The following is a 17,721-nucleotide window of genomic DNA, read 5'->3' on the forward strand; positions in this document are numbered from 1 at the left end:
AGTTTGTTTGGCTCAGTGAAGAAACAGCTTATTAATTTAAAACTGGTATCAGATCAGTGCTCTGTGTCAACTGGTACACAAAGCCAAGCTATCTGTATCAGTATCTGGACTCAAAACGTCAGGTCGGTGCATCCCTACCAAAGGCAGTGTGTGGAGTCTGTTGTGCTGCTGTTGTGTGTTATGTTTCTTTCTTGAGCTATAGTCAATCCCTATCTGTGCCCTCTATGACTCTGTGGTTACATAAGGTAGTGTAAAGTGGCTCTAGTTGAGCAGTGGCGGTATTAATAGATGTTATTTAAGTGTAGCACACCATGCTTGCAGCCTACATATAGAATCTTACAAGGAGTCTAGTCAGCAAAGTCCAGAGGCAGCAAAGCTGTTCTTGCTCCCAGGTTCTGTGTACCTGTCATTGCTTTTCATCAACTGGAATGTGCCCGTTAATAATTTATTACCCCACAGCTCTTCTCATTGGCAGGAATATAACATATGCTCTCTGGTGTTTTATATTTACCTCACCCCCCTCACTGTTGTGATGTGCTACAACACAGGGCAGCACCCCGTATAGATGAGCTTGGGCAATTCTGTGTTTTTACATCATCCAATTGATTAGCAGCTATTACCAATAGACTATCCAATCATATCCAGCAGCAGACTCGTGACTCATTTTAAATGCCAATAGCCGATCTGACAGCACAGCTGCTGTCATCAACCAGTACTTTGGTTCATTTAATCACACAGTGTTACAGTGTAGTGGTTACAGTGTGCTAAGTTTGTCTGCAACTTCTTTGTCTTCTCCTGAGCGGAGAGTGTCCCACCCTTCCTTCCTATCCCATCCTCTCTCTCCCTCCCTCAGCAAACATCTCAAGTGCTTTAATGTTTCTACCTTTTCTTGTTACTCTTCTTCTTCTCTTTTATTGTGCCATTAGTCTACATGACCATCTAGAGAAGGTCTTTGTATTTGATACACTGACTTTGATTTTTTTCTAACCAGGTTCAAAATGTTTTTCCAACTAACTCAAACCAACTGAGAATTACCAAACAGGAAGTGAGAACAATCCTAGCAACTTTTTCAAATATTGACGCAAAACTTCAAGTGTGGGGATGGCATTGACTGCTTGACTTTAAAAAACAAAAAAACAAAAAATGACTTCCTTTCCCTCGAACTGTAGTTATATTTACTGTTACGGATACTGGCTTGTGTGTTGGCTTTAATTGGAAATTTGCACTAAAAATGGTCTGTTTGCAAGAGAATTTGAGGTTTTGTTTTTAGTTAGAATGTTAAGATATTGGGAAAATGTTTTGAACATTTTACAGTCTTTAAATAAAAGTCTAGGATGGAGGAAATGTCAAAAATGTATCATCCTCATCCTGTTTCCACTGGTGCCATTTCATGTATAATATAAAGGATTAAGTAGCTAGTTGTTTCAGCATGCATGCCTCTACACATGCCCAGGACATCTGGCAAATGTCACTGTGTGTTTTCTACTTTCTGCCCCTCTCCTCTGTTGCTCTCACACTTACACACAGAACGGTGTAGTGTTTAAATAATGTTGAGGTGTGTGTGTGTGTGTGGGGGGGGGGGGGGGTTGTTTTCTTTTTTAGTCTTGACTTCTCTCTTTCAGATCCTTGAGTTGTTTAATTGTTTCATTTCAGCTTTTATTGGAGTTTCACGCCCACACCCTCCCCCTCATATTCAGATAGCAAACAACATTTCCTCTCCCCTCTGTCCAGTCCAGTCCAGTCGTTTGGCTCTTGAATCAGTCATGCTTGTTGTATTTGGTGGGCAGCAGCCAAGGCCTTCCCTATGGGCCATTACGGCACACTAGGAGTGCAGAATGGTCCAGCAGGGAGGGTGTTGGGGAAATTAACGGGAACAAAGCTATGAGATGGAGTGAGAAATAAAAATGTAAAGAGAGAAAGCGCTGAATGAACAACACAGAGATGAATCAGTGAAAGAAAAAGTGTTGAAGGGGTGTATTGGGAGGCACATTGCTCTGACTCTTGCTTGTGGCAGCCTTCCCAGTTCTTCTTGCATTCTCCTCCTTTAATTTCAGAGGTGAATTCCCAGCAGCAGGACTAAACCCAAGCCAGGGACATTCTTCTCTGGCTTATCCCCAAACAAGAGTTGGTAATCTGGGGGAAAACTGGGTGGCCTCACCTGGGAAAAGAGAGATGATGGTATAAAAGCTGGTTGGGGAAAGTTGTTTCAGTTTGGTCTCACCATACTGCTGTGTCAGGCTTTGGGTTTCAGACAGAACCCAATGTTGTCTTTGCTTGGGTGGAGAAACGGCACGAGTTCCTTTCACTTAAAGGAAACAGCAATACTAGATCACTTAAAAATACAAAAAAACAAACTCTGCCATATATGTGTATATATAGATGTGCTCTCAAACATGCAGTTCTTTAAGTTTACTCATTGCCAAGTAAATACTTCATCACATCTCTATTTTGAAACTATTAAAACACCATTCTTCCCATCCAGACTCTGCAGAAATAACTTTAGTCCCATCCATCACAACATCTCCATCCAACATTCAGGAAAAACAGTTATCCTGCTGCCAAGAACAACAGGGTTCCTCCTGCTGGACAAACACTAATACAGTCTTACTGTGTCAAGCTAATGGCAGAAATCCCACCAGACCTACAGATCATGTACCACATCACCTGTAAACTCAAAAGTAAGAACATTCAGACATGGCGCGCATGCACACACACACACACACACGCACACGCGCACACGCACACACACACACACACACACACACACTCCTTTCTTGTCCTGTGTTCCTCCTTCGCCTGATTGTTTTGAGATTGCCATGCCAATGTCTTTGCAGTTATTCCCTGACGTATGGAGTGTTGGTTGATGATGATTTAAAAAAGGAAAAAAAAAAAGCCTGGGTGTGAGTGTAAATGTGCACAGAGGTGTTTTTACATACACAGAGGCATTACCATGCTCACAAGCATTCACTGGCACATGTACAGAGAGGCTGATAGGTTGGTGTGCAATAGAGGATTGTATTGAAATGTAGGATTAGGGCGGCCACGTCAGGAATGTGCCTCCTCCTCTCATACAGAAACCAGCACACGCAGCACAAACAGAAATATTTCTTAACCTAACACACTGTTCATTCATTGCACTTTTGACCACCTCATACAGCAGAATATGCACCGGCAAAAACCTGTGGTGGGGTAACTATCACAACATGATTTGGGTGTTTAAATATTATTCGACGGTTAATGTTTGAAGGCCTTGTCACCTCTGTCTTTATTGGAATTGGTTCGTTTCAATGTTGTTGCAACAGTTTATGGATTTCCCCGCAGGGCAGCAAGTTTTTTCCCCTCAGTTTCAACTTTGGTGAACTTTCAGATTCAGTTTTGCTGACAAATGGCAAGATGTCTTGATGGTGCTGACCTTTGGAAAAAGAGCGAGCCCTAAGTGAAGAAAGTTAACTTGGATTAACACGGAAAATGTCAAACAATTGCTGTCTTCAGTTTATTTAATGTGATGTTTTACTTCTTTTTTTGGTCATTGTGTATATTTGGGATTGTCAGAAGGCTTTAAACACCTGTTAGCGTGATACTTGTCTGACATTTTCTAGACTAAACAAGAGAAGAAAAAACAAAAAAAAGAGCAAGAAAAGAGAGAAAGGATGGTTAAGATGAAGGTGTGTGTGTGTGTGTGTGTGTGTGTTATGGTTACAAAGTCTATCTTACATTACACTTACAGGACAGCACTATGAAAAGTCTACCACGCTAGCACCCTGCAACTCACTGATTAAGCCCACATACATACACATGGGCGACCACTGCTGTAAATCACTGGAAACCACGCGGTAAAAGCTCATTTTAAACACCATCTGCATTCCTCATCCTTTACAGCTGCCAGACTTTATTCGTGTATGTGTGTGTTCTGTTGCTGCTTTTCTCTGCCCTCCAAATCTCCTCTCATTTAAGCCACCAGGCTTCCTATTGTTACCAGTAACTTTGCTCCTAATTTAAAACATCTTCTCTGTCGCCAGCTGACAGTGCTGTGGTTTCACTGGTTTGTGCCATTTAGTGCCCTGTGCTCATTTAGACTTTGTTTATGTCATCTTCTCCCAGTCTTTTCTTGCCCGCTCTTTACTTGTTATGGGCGTTTGCAGTGTTTGAGAGCCAAATAAGAGTTTTACTTTTCTGTGTTTTGAATAAAAACAAAAGAGGAATATACTGTTGAGAGAAAGGACTTTAAAAAAAAGAAGAAAAAAAACCCCGTCAGGATTAAGGGAAGTAGAAAAGTGTCTAAACACAAAAGAGAAGAGGGGGAAAAAAGATTATAGTGAAGAAAGTACTCCTCCCAGAGGAACTTTTAGGTAGGGGTAAAATAAAATGAACAGAGCGGGAGAGAAATAAATGAAAGGGGCTGTGGAGAGGAAGGCATTTGTGGCCAGGAATGGTTTGGCACACATTACACTGAGGTGTAGTTTTGGCGTGGCTCCCATTAGCCTCTTGTGTTACATCCATTACAAAAATCTGCACGCGCGCGCACACACACACGTGCAAGCACACACTCTTACATGGCAGCACAGTCAAAACAGACCCACATCTTAACCACCATAGAATTTCCTTGCCATAATTCTGGTCCTACCCAGAAAAGATGGAAATCACTCATCTCTCTCTCTTTCTTCCTCTCTCTCCCTAAAAGATGTTATTAGAGGCACCAGTGGCCATGTAATCACTTTGGCTCTCCCACAGGAAGAGACACACACACACACATGCACGCACACACACCTACCTTAGTAATTACAGCTGAAGATGAGGTCCTATTCACTGTAATCCTAGTGAATGGCTGATATAGTTAATAAATGGTGGGTCAAGCGGTGCTGCATAGTGTCACATCAGAGTGGGTGTGTGTGTATATTTTTTTTGTGCGTTTTCTTCAGCTATTAATTGATGCCTTGTTATTGTGACTGATGTTGATTAACTCTGTGCACACAATTGCACACTTTGCATGTATTCACTGCACGCAAGCACTCAGCTACACATGCAAATTGATAGACTGCCTCACTTAGTTTGTATGCACATACACTTTCTTTCATACAAACACAACCTCCCCCATTCCTACGCACGCACACAATACAAACACAGTTGTTCAGCTGATCTCTTCCTGTGTTTGTATGTGGTTCACTGCCCTCTTCAAAGCCACATGCACACCCCCACACCCGGTTGCATTAAGCACTCTTCCCGATCTTTGTGTACTTTCCCACCTTCCTATGTCTGATAAGTCTGGAGGCTAGCAGCTTGTTAGCAGAGCTCCTCACAGCTTCTCAGTGGCTTCGAGGCTTCGCAGTCATCCGGAGATGCCAGTGTCACTTCAGGAATCATATAACATGTTGCCATTCTTGCTTGAACGCACTCGTAAACATATCAATATTAAATCTCGACTTAAGTCTAGGCACTTTATGTCTTTAACGTAAACATCCTCTCAGCAGTCTTTGATGTAAATGTGTAATATTGTTTTGGTTGAGATATCCCATAAGGGATTTGTGTTTCGCCTCAATGTAAGAGGAGGTCTTTTCTCATTTGAATGGCGACACTAAAAAGGCATTCAATTGGAAAGCTCTATCTTCGAGTCTCATCTTATTGTATATGATAATGTTGTGGTGCAATTTCTTCCCCCGTTTGCAAGACAGCTGATAAAATCAGTCATAGTAAAGCACCTCTCTAGATGCAGGGCTTCTCACGCTCTCAGCCTTGTGTGCGTATGTACGTGTGCGCGCGTGGAGATGCAGATGATTGAGTTAGTGTGATTTAGTGATGGTTGGAAGATGAAATGCTGCCGCTGTGCCGTGTCTAGCAACTCGCTACACACACTTATCTGACGACTGTTAGCTAAAGGCATTTAATTCAGAGGGTGAAAAGAGGAAGAAAGGAGACGGCATAAAGAAGGAAAGATGAAATGGGAGTAAGAATGCGTGATAGATGAATTAAGGAAAAGGAGAGGAATGTATTGGCAGAGAAGTAAAGGATATAACAATGACTAGGGCTTTTAATTTCAGCAAGCGTGAGGATTAAAAGGCGTCAACAATGATGAATAGCTTTAATTTGCTCTTAAAGCAGCTCACTTTCTATCTCCATGTTCTACCTTCATGTTATTGTATGCACACATGTGCTCTGGGAGAGAGATACCACATGTGGCTTGGACGTTTTGTTCCTTTTCTTTTTTCCTTTTGTGTTTTCTCCCCTCCTCTTCCTCCACAGCCTGTTACATGTTTCTGCAGCTGTAGATGTGTGTGCACACGTGTGCGAGTGTGTGACCTTTTGGGGAGTACTGCTGGTGAAAGGCCACTGGCTCACACATGAATAACCATGGTGTAGACATGCGGACGAATACCAAAGACAGTTGATAAGATTTGGCAAAGCAAGTAACCTGATATGACGGAATCGGATTGCAGAGCTACATATTTGACTTCATCGACTGTAAAGCGTGAGCTTCAGTGTCCTTGATGGAACGTGTCAGGTGCAGCTTAAAAAAAACAAAAACACAAGTGCTGTGGTGTAAGATCATAAATGTACAAAAAACATTAAAAAAACCCTTAAAATAACTGTTTTCCGTTTAAATTGGGACAGTGATAGACAAGCGCTTGAAATACCCAGAATTCTTTGTGCTTCTAAGTAAAAGGAGGTTTGACGATGTGTGATTTATTGTTGCTAACAAGGTTCCAAAGTATCGAATTTCATTTGAGTTATTTTGAGGTCTGTTAAAAACAAAATGTGTTAAAGATTTTGTTCCCAGACCGCTGTGCGTATTGTTTTTTTTTTTTTTGTTTTTTTTCCCCAAAATGTAAAATGTAGGATTTGTAAATATAAACTGATCATACAGTTAGTGGTTTTTCTAGGGTTTTGGATCAGAGCGAGCTTGATCTTAGCGAAAGAAAGGCAAGAAGTCATGGCATGCAACTGAGTGAAAACGCCTACACAGAGCTGCCATCTGGGGTTTAAAGTTAATTGGTTTATGTGAGGGATAGTCCGTTCAACTAGTGTTCTGGCTGATATTTGACAACATAATAGCCCACATAGTATAGATTTTAAAACTTTTTACATAATAAACATCCAGCACTGTGTACTCGCTCACAAATGTGGCCATGAAAAATCTAGTCTGGGACTTTTTAAATGGAAATTGAAACTGGGTAGGAAACCTGTGCTAGGGTGTGGTGGTGTGTGGAAGAATTGCTGGCGTACTAGTGAAGTGTGGGAGTGTGTGTTTTTGTCTGGGAGCTGCTGCTAGTTATTGCATTTGTGACGCACACTGCCTTCGTTGCCTTTTCTTTCCCTTAATCTAGGTTGTTAAGCCTTTTGGGTGCTCGTACTGTCTATCTATATAAATAAACCTACATGAATAAGTAATATCCAGAAGCGAGTAAGACTTTCTTTTACTAACTCTCCTGCAAATACAAATAACAATGTTTAATCATTCTGCACCAATAAAGCTTCTTTTTGAATAAAACCCCATGTTTGCGTCTGCTCTCCCTCCCAGACCTTAAAATAAGCCGTTCCAGACATACAGTGTTATGATAGCAGACACACAGAGCTCGTGTGTGTCTGTACGTATGTGTTTGAGGGTACACCACCTCCATCATTGTCACCATAGCTCTTTGTCTGTCTTGGCTCTCTTGAAGGATTGGCTGTTTGGTATGACTGTCTGACCCACATATGGTAAAGGTTTGCTCAAAGCTCCTATGTGTGTTGGCTGCCTATGGTGTGTATGTATATATATGTGTGTGTGTGGTGAAGTGGGATTTGTCCCATAGAAGCATCAGGGCCATCAGTCACTCATGTGTGATGTTCCATCTGCTCCCAGCTTCATACTACTTCAGTCAGCCATACACACATACATAACTAAATCTCCAGAGGGCTTTTATTTATTTTATTCTTTTGCAAGATGAAACTGTTTATTCCATTGAAACCATTTGTATACATCGAATGGATGCTCTGTTTTCTCTAACAATGCATGGCAAGTAAAATACAATAGAGTGTACTGCTTCCCAGTAACCCAGTATAGATGTTTTTGTTTTGAGTGTACAGTTTAAAGGGTCCAGTGCTTCCTTAGGGCCAACATCCTCCTGCTGTTTCTGAAACAGAAAACAATACAATAGTCCATTAAACACACATGCGCACAGACACACACGCATCAAGGAGTAAATTGTGTGTTTTCTGATGACTGCTGCCACTCGAGAACAACAGATATATTTGTTTTGTGTCGTGCTGCGCTCAAGTTCTGCCAAGCTCACTACGCGATAGGAAGTGAGTGATTTCAGGTCTTTATCTGAAAGCCCCGACTCGGAGAAACAAAAGTGCTGAAAGAAGGAAAGAAGATTTGAGAGGTGTTTGCAAGAAGCGGGCATTAGGTTACACTAGTGTCCATCAAACCCAGTATATTGTGGTTGGACTATTGTATTAGTTAATTTGGCTGAGTGGGAAATTAAATGAGGCACAGTTGCTTTGTATTGTGTGGTAGGGTAGGCTGTAAGATGAGCTTGCTAGCCAAGAATACAAAGTCACTGAGGTGCACAAGTCTCTTGTTTGCTCTTCAACCTCTTTATCACACCCCCCTACTGTCCAGGGATTGTGGGTGCATACCAATCTTTTGTTCGGTTCGTCACCCATTTAACACTTTCTTTCATTTCTCTTTGTTCTGTAGAGGGCCTACTTCGGTGGGGCCCCATAAACACACACATGCACATTCACTTGGGGGCCCACATCACATCAAAGTCAGGAATGTGGGGCTTGCAGCCATTATGTATGAATGCATGGACCTAGTTATGCCAAGTTTACCCTTCTTTAGATGTGGTGTCTGTGGCGGTGTGGTTTGTGTGCTGCTTCATGCTATTAGTGAGCCAAGCTTTATGTTCACACACTTCTCCGAATCGGCTCTGAAATGTCAAAGCCATTATCCAGAGTCCGTGGTCTTGCTGAAGTGTTACGACTCTCAGACAGACCTGGGAACACCTGGACCAGTCTGTTTAGTTCCACTCCTTGTGATGCTATTTACAGTCTTGAAGCGTTTGATGTCCTTTTTTGCTTTCTTTTTTTGTGATTTCCCTCTCCCTTGCTTTAAGTATTAAGTCTGACTACAACAGTTTAAGACAGAAAATGCTTATATGAAAATTTATGCATCTTCTCCTCCACCCATCTTTACTCCCCTGCTTCCTGCCCTTTCTTAGTCTCTTTCTGCATTTTATTCCGTACACAACAGGAAACTTATGATGTCTGCCTCTTTCTGAATCTTTACATCTCATATGTACACTGGCTTCATCAGTTGTCACTTGAGCCAATGACAGGCATCATTCTCATTGACGTGCTACTGTCTTATCATCCAGCTTCTTTACCCTCATACCGCCACCTTCCTTATCACCAGCTAGCTATCCCATGTATCTATCAGAGTAAACCAGGCCTGCCTGGCACAGATAAACCCAGCATTAGGGGCTTTTGGATGGATTGGCAGGTTGAGAGAGATGTTAATGCTCATAGAACAGGAAAAAAATGGATATTAGATGTTGCAGGATGATGAGATAGGTGGTTGTTTGGAATGTTTCAGTATGGGGCTGGTAAATTGTTGGTTTATTTGGTTACAATCTCATTTTCTGATACAGGGATTATGCATGGTTTTTGAATATCAAGCGACATTGCCGGAGGAGAAGTATCAGGGTTGTAAAAATAAATAAAGTTTTTGGGGAAAGTTAGAAATTTATGGATGCACTAGACGTTTAAGTTGTCTCTTATTTAATGTTTGATATTAGAGTTCAGATTTGTTTTCTGCATTTGTAAAACCACTGTTTTCCTTTCTTTTTTCCTTCCCCAGATGGCACAGCTGTAGTAAAATCATCTTTTCTTCACCTCTATGTATTCTCAGTTTTATTTTAGCTGACAAAACATTATCACTACAGGAAGGAATGCCTATTTTGGTCATGGAGGTACTCTGAATAGCACTTAAGAAAGTTATGAAATGTCAGGTTATAGACTGTTTACGTCAGAACCACAGAAAGACAAAGACTAAGGTTCATTTCCAGCAGCGTTTGCGCCGCGTCATTTCCTACTCTCTCTGCTGTCTCCTCTTACTGCTTTTCCTCACCGTTGCTTAAGACAGTGCCTTTAATGTGTTTAAAGTCTATTAACGTTACATTACACATGTTGACTAGAGAGTAGAGATGGGGCTTGTTTTGAAAATACAAGCACAGCATCATTCTGTAGATTCATCCATCAAGGACTTAATGGTAAGCTAAGCAATACAGAGGACACAATCAGACAGCAACAGCTTCCCGCTTGATTACTGACAATTGCATTGATTTCTTGACTTAGCTTATAGGCACACACAAAGAGCTGTGCATGCAAGCTGATGCAAACATAAATCTGTGATTTTTTTTTTTTTTTTTTTTTTTTTTTTTAAATATATGTGTGAGAAAACATCTTTACATCTTATCACTCTACAAATGATTGTAGATCAGTTGAAAAACAAAGCCGTATACACACTGGCGTTGAGCTTGGACACCCACACAGGAATCTTCACACGTATTTGTACACACTTAGCCCTTGTATTAGCTTTAAACCCTTCTAAATGCACAGACCATGCCATGTTAACCTTGTTATTAGAGCGCAACCTCGAATTCCAGACAGAGCAGCTCAGTTTGATTGAATTAGATCTTCTTTAAGTATCCCATCCATCTATCCATTCCTCCATCCATCTGTTCAGCTTATATATTCCATAGTCTTTTGTTCTCTTCCTGTAACTCCGGGCAGCCTTGCCCTCTGCACTTGTGGAATGAATTGATTTGAAATGATTTATTACCTGTTTTGTTTTTTTATCTTTCCTTTCGCAAGTCGCCCACTCTCACTCACCCACTCTTGTTTTCTGTCTTTCTCACCGTTGTTTCTCTCTGCACACTACTTTTTTTTTTATGTTAGCACTGTAGATGAACTGCATCCTGAGAGAGGGAAAGCCTGAGCAGAACAAAGATGAGGGGGGAAAAGGTGTTATTTGTCAGATTCAATGTTTCAGTCCCTGTTTCTAAGCTGATATTAAAACCAGCAAAGAGACTGGTTTTTAATTTGGGGATTTTGCAGGCTGGATTTTGCACAGACTGACAAGCAGATGGATGCAAACAGAAGATAGGAAGGCTGTCAAAAAGACAGACTTACATTCTCTGTGGTATATTGCGTTTGTGTGTGCAAAACCAGTGTAGGCTCAGACTGGTCATTAGCCAGTGAACTGGACTTAGGTGCCGGATCCAGAGATAGATATGGCTGCCAATGGAAATGTCTCATTTTTTTTTAAGGGAGTGGGGAAAAAAATGATACATAGAGGCCACAGAACAAAAGCTATTCTTTCACCTCTGTTTGCATCAGCAGCTATTTTTCTTTATTCTGGTTGTCTGCACTTAAAAATTGTGTTGCCTTGTGTGCTGGTATGTGTGTTTGTGTGCGTGTGCAAACTCGTCTAGATGCGAACCATCCGTGAATGAAATGTATCCTTTGTTTACGGGCCTATTATCTAGATAATAACATCCATATTTCCTCTCATCTCCAGAGCTTTATCACAGCCTTATGAGCTCTTTCTCTCACTCTATCTCGCTATCTCTCTGTCTCCTTCTCTTTGGCACACACACACTGGTACACACACACGTACACACACACAGCAGAGAGAGATAATGGGATTGTTGCCCTTGGTTTCTTTTGGCAAAACTGTAAATAAATTTTTTTTCATCACAAAGTGTGTGTTCATTGTTCACCCACATGTTTCTTTTTCCTGTGTGTGCGTGTCTCTGTGTGTGCATGTATATATATCTCAATCAAACTAGTGCTTGCATATCTATCACTTGGTGTGTGGGTTGTCATCTTATCATTCTTTCATCTATCTGGATGTGAACCTATTTGTCAGTGTGTGAATTTAGTATCATTTTCCAGCTAGTCATTGCCTGCTGTCCTTCCCTTGTCACTGTGGGCTGATAGCAGTGCGAGTCGACAAAGCTCGGTAATGGAGAGCTGATACTTGCCCTCCCCCCCGCTGCTTTGTACTTTTCATTTGCTGCTGAGATGACTTTGGCTCACAGCCACGCCAGCCAGCCAATCTCCTATCTTGTATCTGCTCCATTACTTTCCATATCTTGGCAAATTATTTGCCAAAACTCACAAAGAAAAATTTGAGTATCCGTTCACGTGCATGTTTGTGCACGTGCTGACTTGGTTGCTCTGTATTATATTTGTCTACAGGTGCATTGGGTGATCAGGTTGTCGTTCACATGCAGAGATGTGACTCGCTGTTATGCTTTCTATCATTATACAGGACCACACTGTTTTCATACTTAACTTTTTAAATTTTTGCTCATAATTTTTAAAGTTTATTCCTCCCAGGTGCTGAACAAAAGATGTCTATAGTCATGATAACAGCACCATCCTGTCAATATTGTTCCCTTCCATGCATCTACCTCTGTAATCACATCTGTGTTCGCAATAATTATACGAGACTCAATACTGCTATTAACACAACCTTTCAATTAAGCCGTTTACATAGCTCTGTAGAACAGGTGCTCTCAACCTTTTTCCAAAATTTTGATGATTTCATGCCTCCCACCTTATAATAACTACCACCTGTTACTGTTGAAGTGAAATCAGCTTATTTCACCAGCTGGAACAACATCCATAGACGCTTTAGTGTGTTTGAACTTTGGTTTGTAGAAAAAAGTGCAGCTTGAGTGTACATTATTTATTTTTTATTTTTTTTTTTGCATGGATATTTAAAGGGAGATGTGAAAATGAAGATAAATTTGTCACCATTTTATTTCCTTTATTCGTGCAGCAAATCTAGAGGAATTAAGCGTGTGTTTATTTTTATTGTGCATCAATGTTCCACTTGGATTAACACTGCATCATTTCTCTACAAGCAACAAGTTATTTTCATTTAGCTTCAAGGGTTTCTACTGTAAAAGCATGGGGGTTTTTAAGCAGCTGCTGTCTGATATTATTGCTGTATTCATGTACATCACTTTTCTGCATCATCTTTTTATCGTTTTCATATCCAAATGAGTTTTCCCGTGTGTTTCTTTTTTGCAGATCTTGGTTAACTCCATAAACGCCAGCCATCCAGCAGTGCTATACGAGAAGGTGACTGTAAGTGAAGGAGGAAGTCCCTTACTGAGAGACATGCTGTTCAGCCCAGACCAGCAGTACATCTACACTTTGACTGACAGACAGGTGAGTTCATGTACAACAAACACACTAGGACACACGTTCAGTCCCAGCAGACATGTTGTCATTGTAATACATTTTCGACATAGTGTCTGCTGGGACAACATACTTTTTAAAACTCTTACATGTGATACATAAGTCTTTGCTGCCATTTAAATTCTCCATATCCAGCACCTGACTATTCAGTATTTGCCAAAGGTACATACTCATAAACACTAACATTTATTTTTGTTGTGTTGCATGTTTGAATGGCCTGTATTTTGTACAGTGCTTTACTAGTCCGTAAGGACCTCAAAGCGCTTTACACACTCAGTCATCCACCCATTCACACACTGGTGATGGCGAGCTACATTGTAGCCACAGCCCCCCTGGGGCGCACTGACAGAGGCGAGGCTGCTGGACAATGGCGCCACCGGGCCCTCTGACCACCACCAGTAGGCAACGGGTGAAGTGTCTTGCCCAAGGACACAACGACCGAGACTGTCCGAGCCGGGGCTCGAACCGACCTTGTGCATATTTTAACAATCCTACCCACTCTACACTCATTCTCTGCACTCACAACACAAATCATCCCCACTGGATTTCATTGCACACCAACACACATGCACACCAGCTACAAACATCGCCACTATGATGGCTTGCTAATAAGCCTGACATTACATACATGGGGAGTGCAGGGAGAGTTATAGGTCAGATGGGGTGTGGGTGTGCACGCGCGCACTCTTATTCTGGTGAAGGCTTTCTCGAGTGTGATGGTGAGGAGAGGAAGGGGTTGGGGAGGAGGCAGAGAGAGTGTGTCGCATCTCTGCTGCTCCCCATTTCCAGCTGCTCCCTGGTTGTTGTTTTTTTATTTTTTCCTTCTGTCTCATTAGTGTGGTGAGTGAAGGAAGCAGAGCGAGAGGGAGGGGAGGGGGAAAGAAAAAAAGGGGTTGTACATGATGCGAATGTGTCTGTATTTAATAGATCTAAAATAGGCTGTCGAATTGAAAATGGGTGAGATGTATCGGAGGTCTGCTCTGTGAGAGGCTTTTTCAGAGGTGCTGATTCTGTAGGTGGCTTAAATCAAAGTCAGGCCATAAAATGGAAAAATTCTTTGTCTGTTTGACACCCAGTATGATCATCAATGGTCACTGTATAACCACTGCCATACGTGGGGCTTGGTAGATAAATATTTTTAAATACAGATTGTGCTGTGAGTGTAACAGTATGTTATATCACAGCCCTGTGTGTCCTGGCTGAAGATACCTCTGTTCATGCCTTTAAGCCAGATGACCTGTGATGACATATGTGAGGCTCCATCTGCACACACACACCCCGTCATCACAACCATCCGTCAGTTCGATAGCTGCTCGTCACCAAACCCAGCTGCACGGTGGGGCAAGATACAACACCAAGTTCGTCTACTTCAGGAAACTTAACTTATAGTCAAAGAAGTTCATTCCCATTAAATTGATTCACTCGGTGAAACGCATACAGTGTGTACATGTATACACACCCTGCAGGGAGGCCACCGAACCATAGTCAGACCACTAGAAGAGTCAGATGCAGCAGAATGGTGGGATGGGTGGTGGTAATATTAATTACTGTGTGTGTAGTGCCATGAGAACTATAGATGGACAAAAACTTTGCCTAAAGGAAACTGCCTTCATGCAGAGTGACTGCTAGTTTTATAAGGACATCTATAATCAGAAACCCTATAGGGACATCCCTATAGGGCTTCTGATTATAATCCTGACCATAGGAGCACAGAAGAAAGGAACATGAGCTGTGGGATGTGCTGCTCTTATTAATGGTAACACACATACATACTTTTGAGGGGACACTTATTTTCAAGTTTTGGATTAAGCACATGATTGGGGAAAGAAGTAACATAGTAGAAAACACACACCGCTGCACACACATACTAGAAGAACAAAGCACATGTCTAAGCAGCTAAGGGCATGAAGGGCACACACACAAAACCATAATGTTACTTATAGGTGCTAGTACACAGAACATATGCTCGGTTTCACACACAGTCTTGTAAACAAGTGTGTCTGTGTGTGTATCTGTGTGTGTGCATACACACAGAGAGCTTCATCTCCCTGTGCGTTTGATCCCCATTAATGGATAGCAGGCCTGGGTTAAGCAGAATGGGGGGCTGTGGTTTCCAGACCTTATAGCTAAAACCCTTTTCCAGCGCTAATGACTGGAGGGGGCAATTGCCTTCTCTCACCCTCCATCCTACCCTCATCTTTATCCTCTGCCCTCCATCTATCCCACCATGCCCCCACCACTACTTTTTTTTTTTCTTTAAATCCTCACTTTTGCTGCTACACACACACACACACACACACACACACACACACACACACACACACACACACACACACACACACACACACACACACACACACACACACACACACTCTTTCTCTCTGATATTTCCATCTAAGCCCAAATTGAGTCCTCCCCTCTCAAATGCCTTCTACTGATCCCATTCCCATATTTTTAATGATCTCCCCCTATCGCTGCCATGGCCCTCCCTCACCACCAGATAGACACGCTCATACTCTCTCGTTCTTAAAGAGGCAAAGGTGGAAAATTGTGGGATAGATACATGGAATGGTGGGTGGGGGGGCCTGCTTTTGCTAAAAGATGCTGATACACTCACGCACACACATTAACACACAACTAGTTTGCATGAGGAATGTAGCCGTGCCCCCTTTTTTCATAAATTCTTGTGAGATAGACACACAGAATCACACACACACACCCTGGGAGCGTGTGTGTGTGGTTGTGTGTGGCTGGGTGCCTGCGGGGGTTCCTCAGACAAGCCAAGCACATTAAGGTGTCACTGGACATATCCACTGATGCGTGGACCGCAAGTTCCACCAGCCTTCTGCCCTCTCCCACTCACATACACACAAATGGAGGCTCAGGCGGTGAGTCACAGTTAGGGGCGAGGCCCAGTGATTTATGACTTGCTCTGTTCCAGTTATATTCATCACTGTCATTATTATCAATGGAGGATATGACAGCGGGATAGGACGGCCTGCTGTGTGTGTGTGTTTGATGAGACAGTGTGTTATTGCAGGAAATTTAGATCGGCTTATTTCTCACTGCAGTCAGGGTTGTATGATTCTTATGGACTTAGTGCATGTTGTTTGTTTTTTAATCACATTGCTCACATGCACAAATGTGCAAAAGTGTCTCTCCCAGTTGACATCCAGTCATTCACTCCTAAGCTGCGCATGTATACATTGCACATAAACATTGTAAAAACTGTTATTACCAAAAACGGGAAAATACCTTCTGCAGATTAGCAGGCTCATTAAGTGCTGCTGATTTGCTAAAGTTTTGTTGTTGTTTTTTTCCACAAAAATGTTAAACACTTCAAGAAGAACAATGCAGCTCTTTGACTCAACCCAAACTTTTTGAAGCCTCTCCTCTGTGCAAATCTCCCTCTGTGGGAAATTGTCTTGTGGTGTTTTGGCTCAGTCAAGTCTTCCCGTTTTCAAATCATCTCATCTTTTGTTTTGGAGCCAAAAAGGTAGAAAGCTGTGGCTCCATTTGATGCCAAGGATGCTGCTCTTGCCATCTTTACTCAGCCCTTCAGTGTCATACACGCATGGGCGCACATATCCTTGCGTCTTTGATGGCAGCCCTTGCATATTATGGTGCTGTAGTGTGTGGTGCTGGCTAATTGCTGAAAGCATGAATATTCATCTCCTCTGGTGTTGGATGAGGGACTGGAATTGAAGTGAGAGAAGGAAACAAGCAAGAATGACTTATAAGGCTTGATACAGGGGAGGAAAATTTTGTGTATGCATGAGGCAACCTTTGTTGTGTTGGGGATGCACCTCTGATTGCTAGAGACTCACATTGATTCAGCTTGCTTACTTTTATATGAATATACATTTGGACAGAATCTCAGCTTTCAAACATTATTTCTAAACATACATCGATGAGCCATGTCACTGAAGCCAGCCTTCAGTGACATGGTAGTGGATCCTTGGGATCTTGTGAATTGTGAGGAGAGGCACATTCTGTGGATACTCAGTTGGATTGGGATCTGTGACGTTTTTGAAGCCAGGTTGCCAGTTTATGGTGTGTGATGTTGAACATTGTCCTGCCCTGGGAGCGGTCTTGGGGAGTGCTGATGCAACTGAGTGCTGTTTTACGTGTCAAAGTAACATACGCATGAATGCCAGCACCCTGGGTTCCCAGTGGATCATTACATTGTAACAAGATGATCAGTTGTATTCATTGCACTTGTCAGTGGTCTTAATGTTTTGGCTGATCTGCGTGTATTTTTGTGTGTGTGGGCTAACACCATTGTCCGAATCTCCATTCAGTATTTGAAAGAGATTTCCCCCTACACATTTCACAGAGACTTGCATCCCTCCAAGGAATCTGCAGTCCTACACTGGATGTGCTCGCACACAAAGTCCTTGTGACATTCACAAGCTGTTGGTTTGAGTCCCTACAATAGCAAACAATGGTCTGTATTGTGGTGTTAGC

General features: G+C 42.1%; 1 protein-coding gene across 5 annotated transcripts in view; it reads left to right on the top strand.

Moving 5' to 3' along the window:
- The window catches only part of plxna1b (plexin A1b), a 176,727-nt gene that overhangs the window by 69,014 nt on the left and 89,992 nt on the right, over positions 1 to 17,721 (top strand). For all 5 annotated transcript variants that reach the window (XM_013269156.2, XM_005469287.3, XM_013269158.2 and 2 more), the window contains exon 4: positions 13,084 to 13,224. In XM_013269156.2, the coding sequence (XP_013124610.1) occupies positions 13,084 to 13,224 (141 nt within the window). The remainder of the gene's footprint in view (positions 1 to 13,083; positions 13,225 to 17,721) is intronic.

The sequence above is a fragment of the Oreochromis niloticus genome, linkage group LG5 (assembly GCF_001858045.2).
Source record: "Oreochromis niloticus isolate F11D_XX linkage group LG5, O_niloticus_UMD_NMBU, whole genome shotgun sequence".
NCBI classification, from domain to species: domain Eukaryota; kingdom Metazoa; phylum Chordata; class Actinopteri; order Cichliformes; family Cichlidae; genus Oreochromis; species Oreochromis niloticus.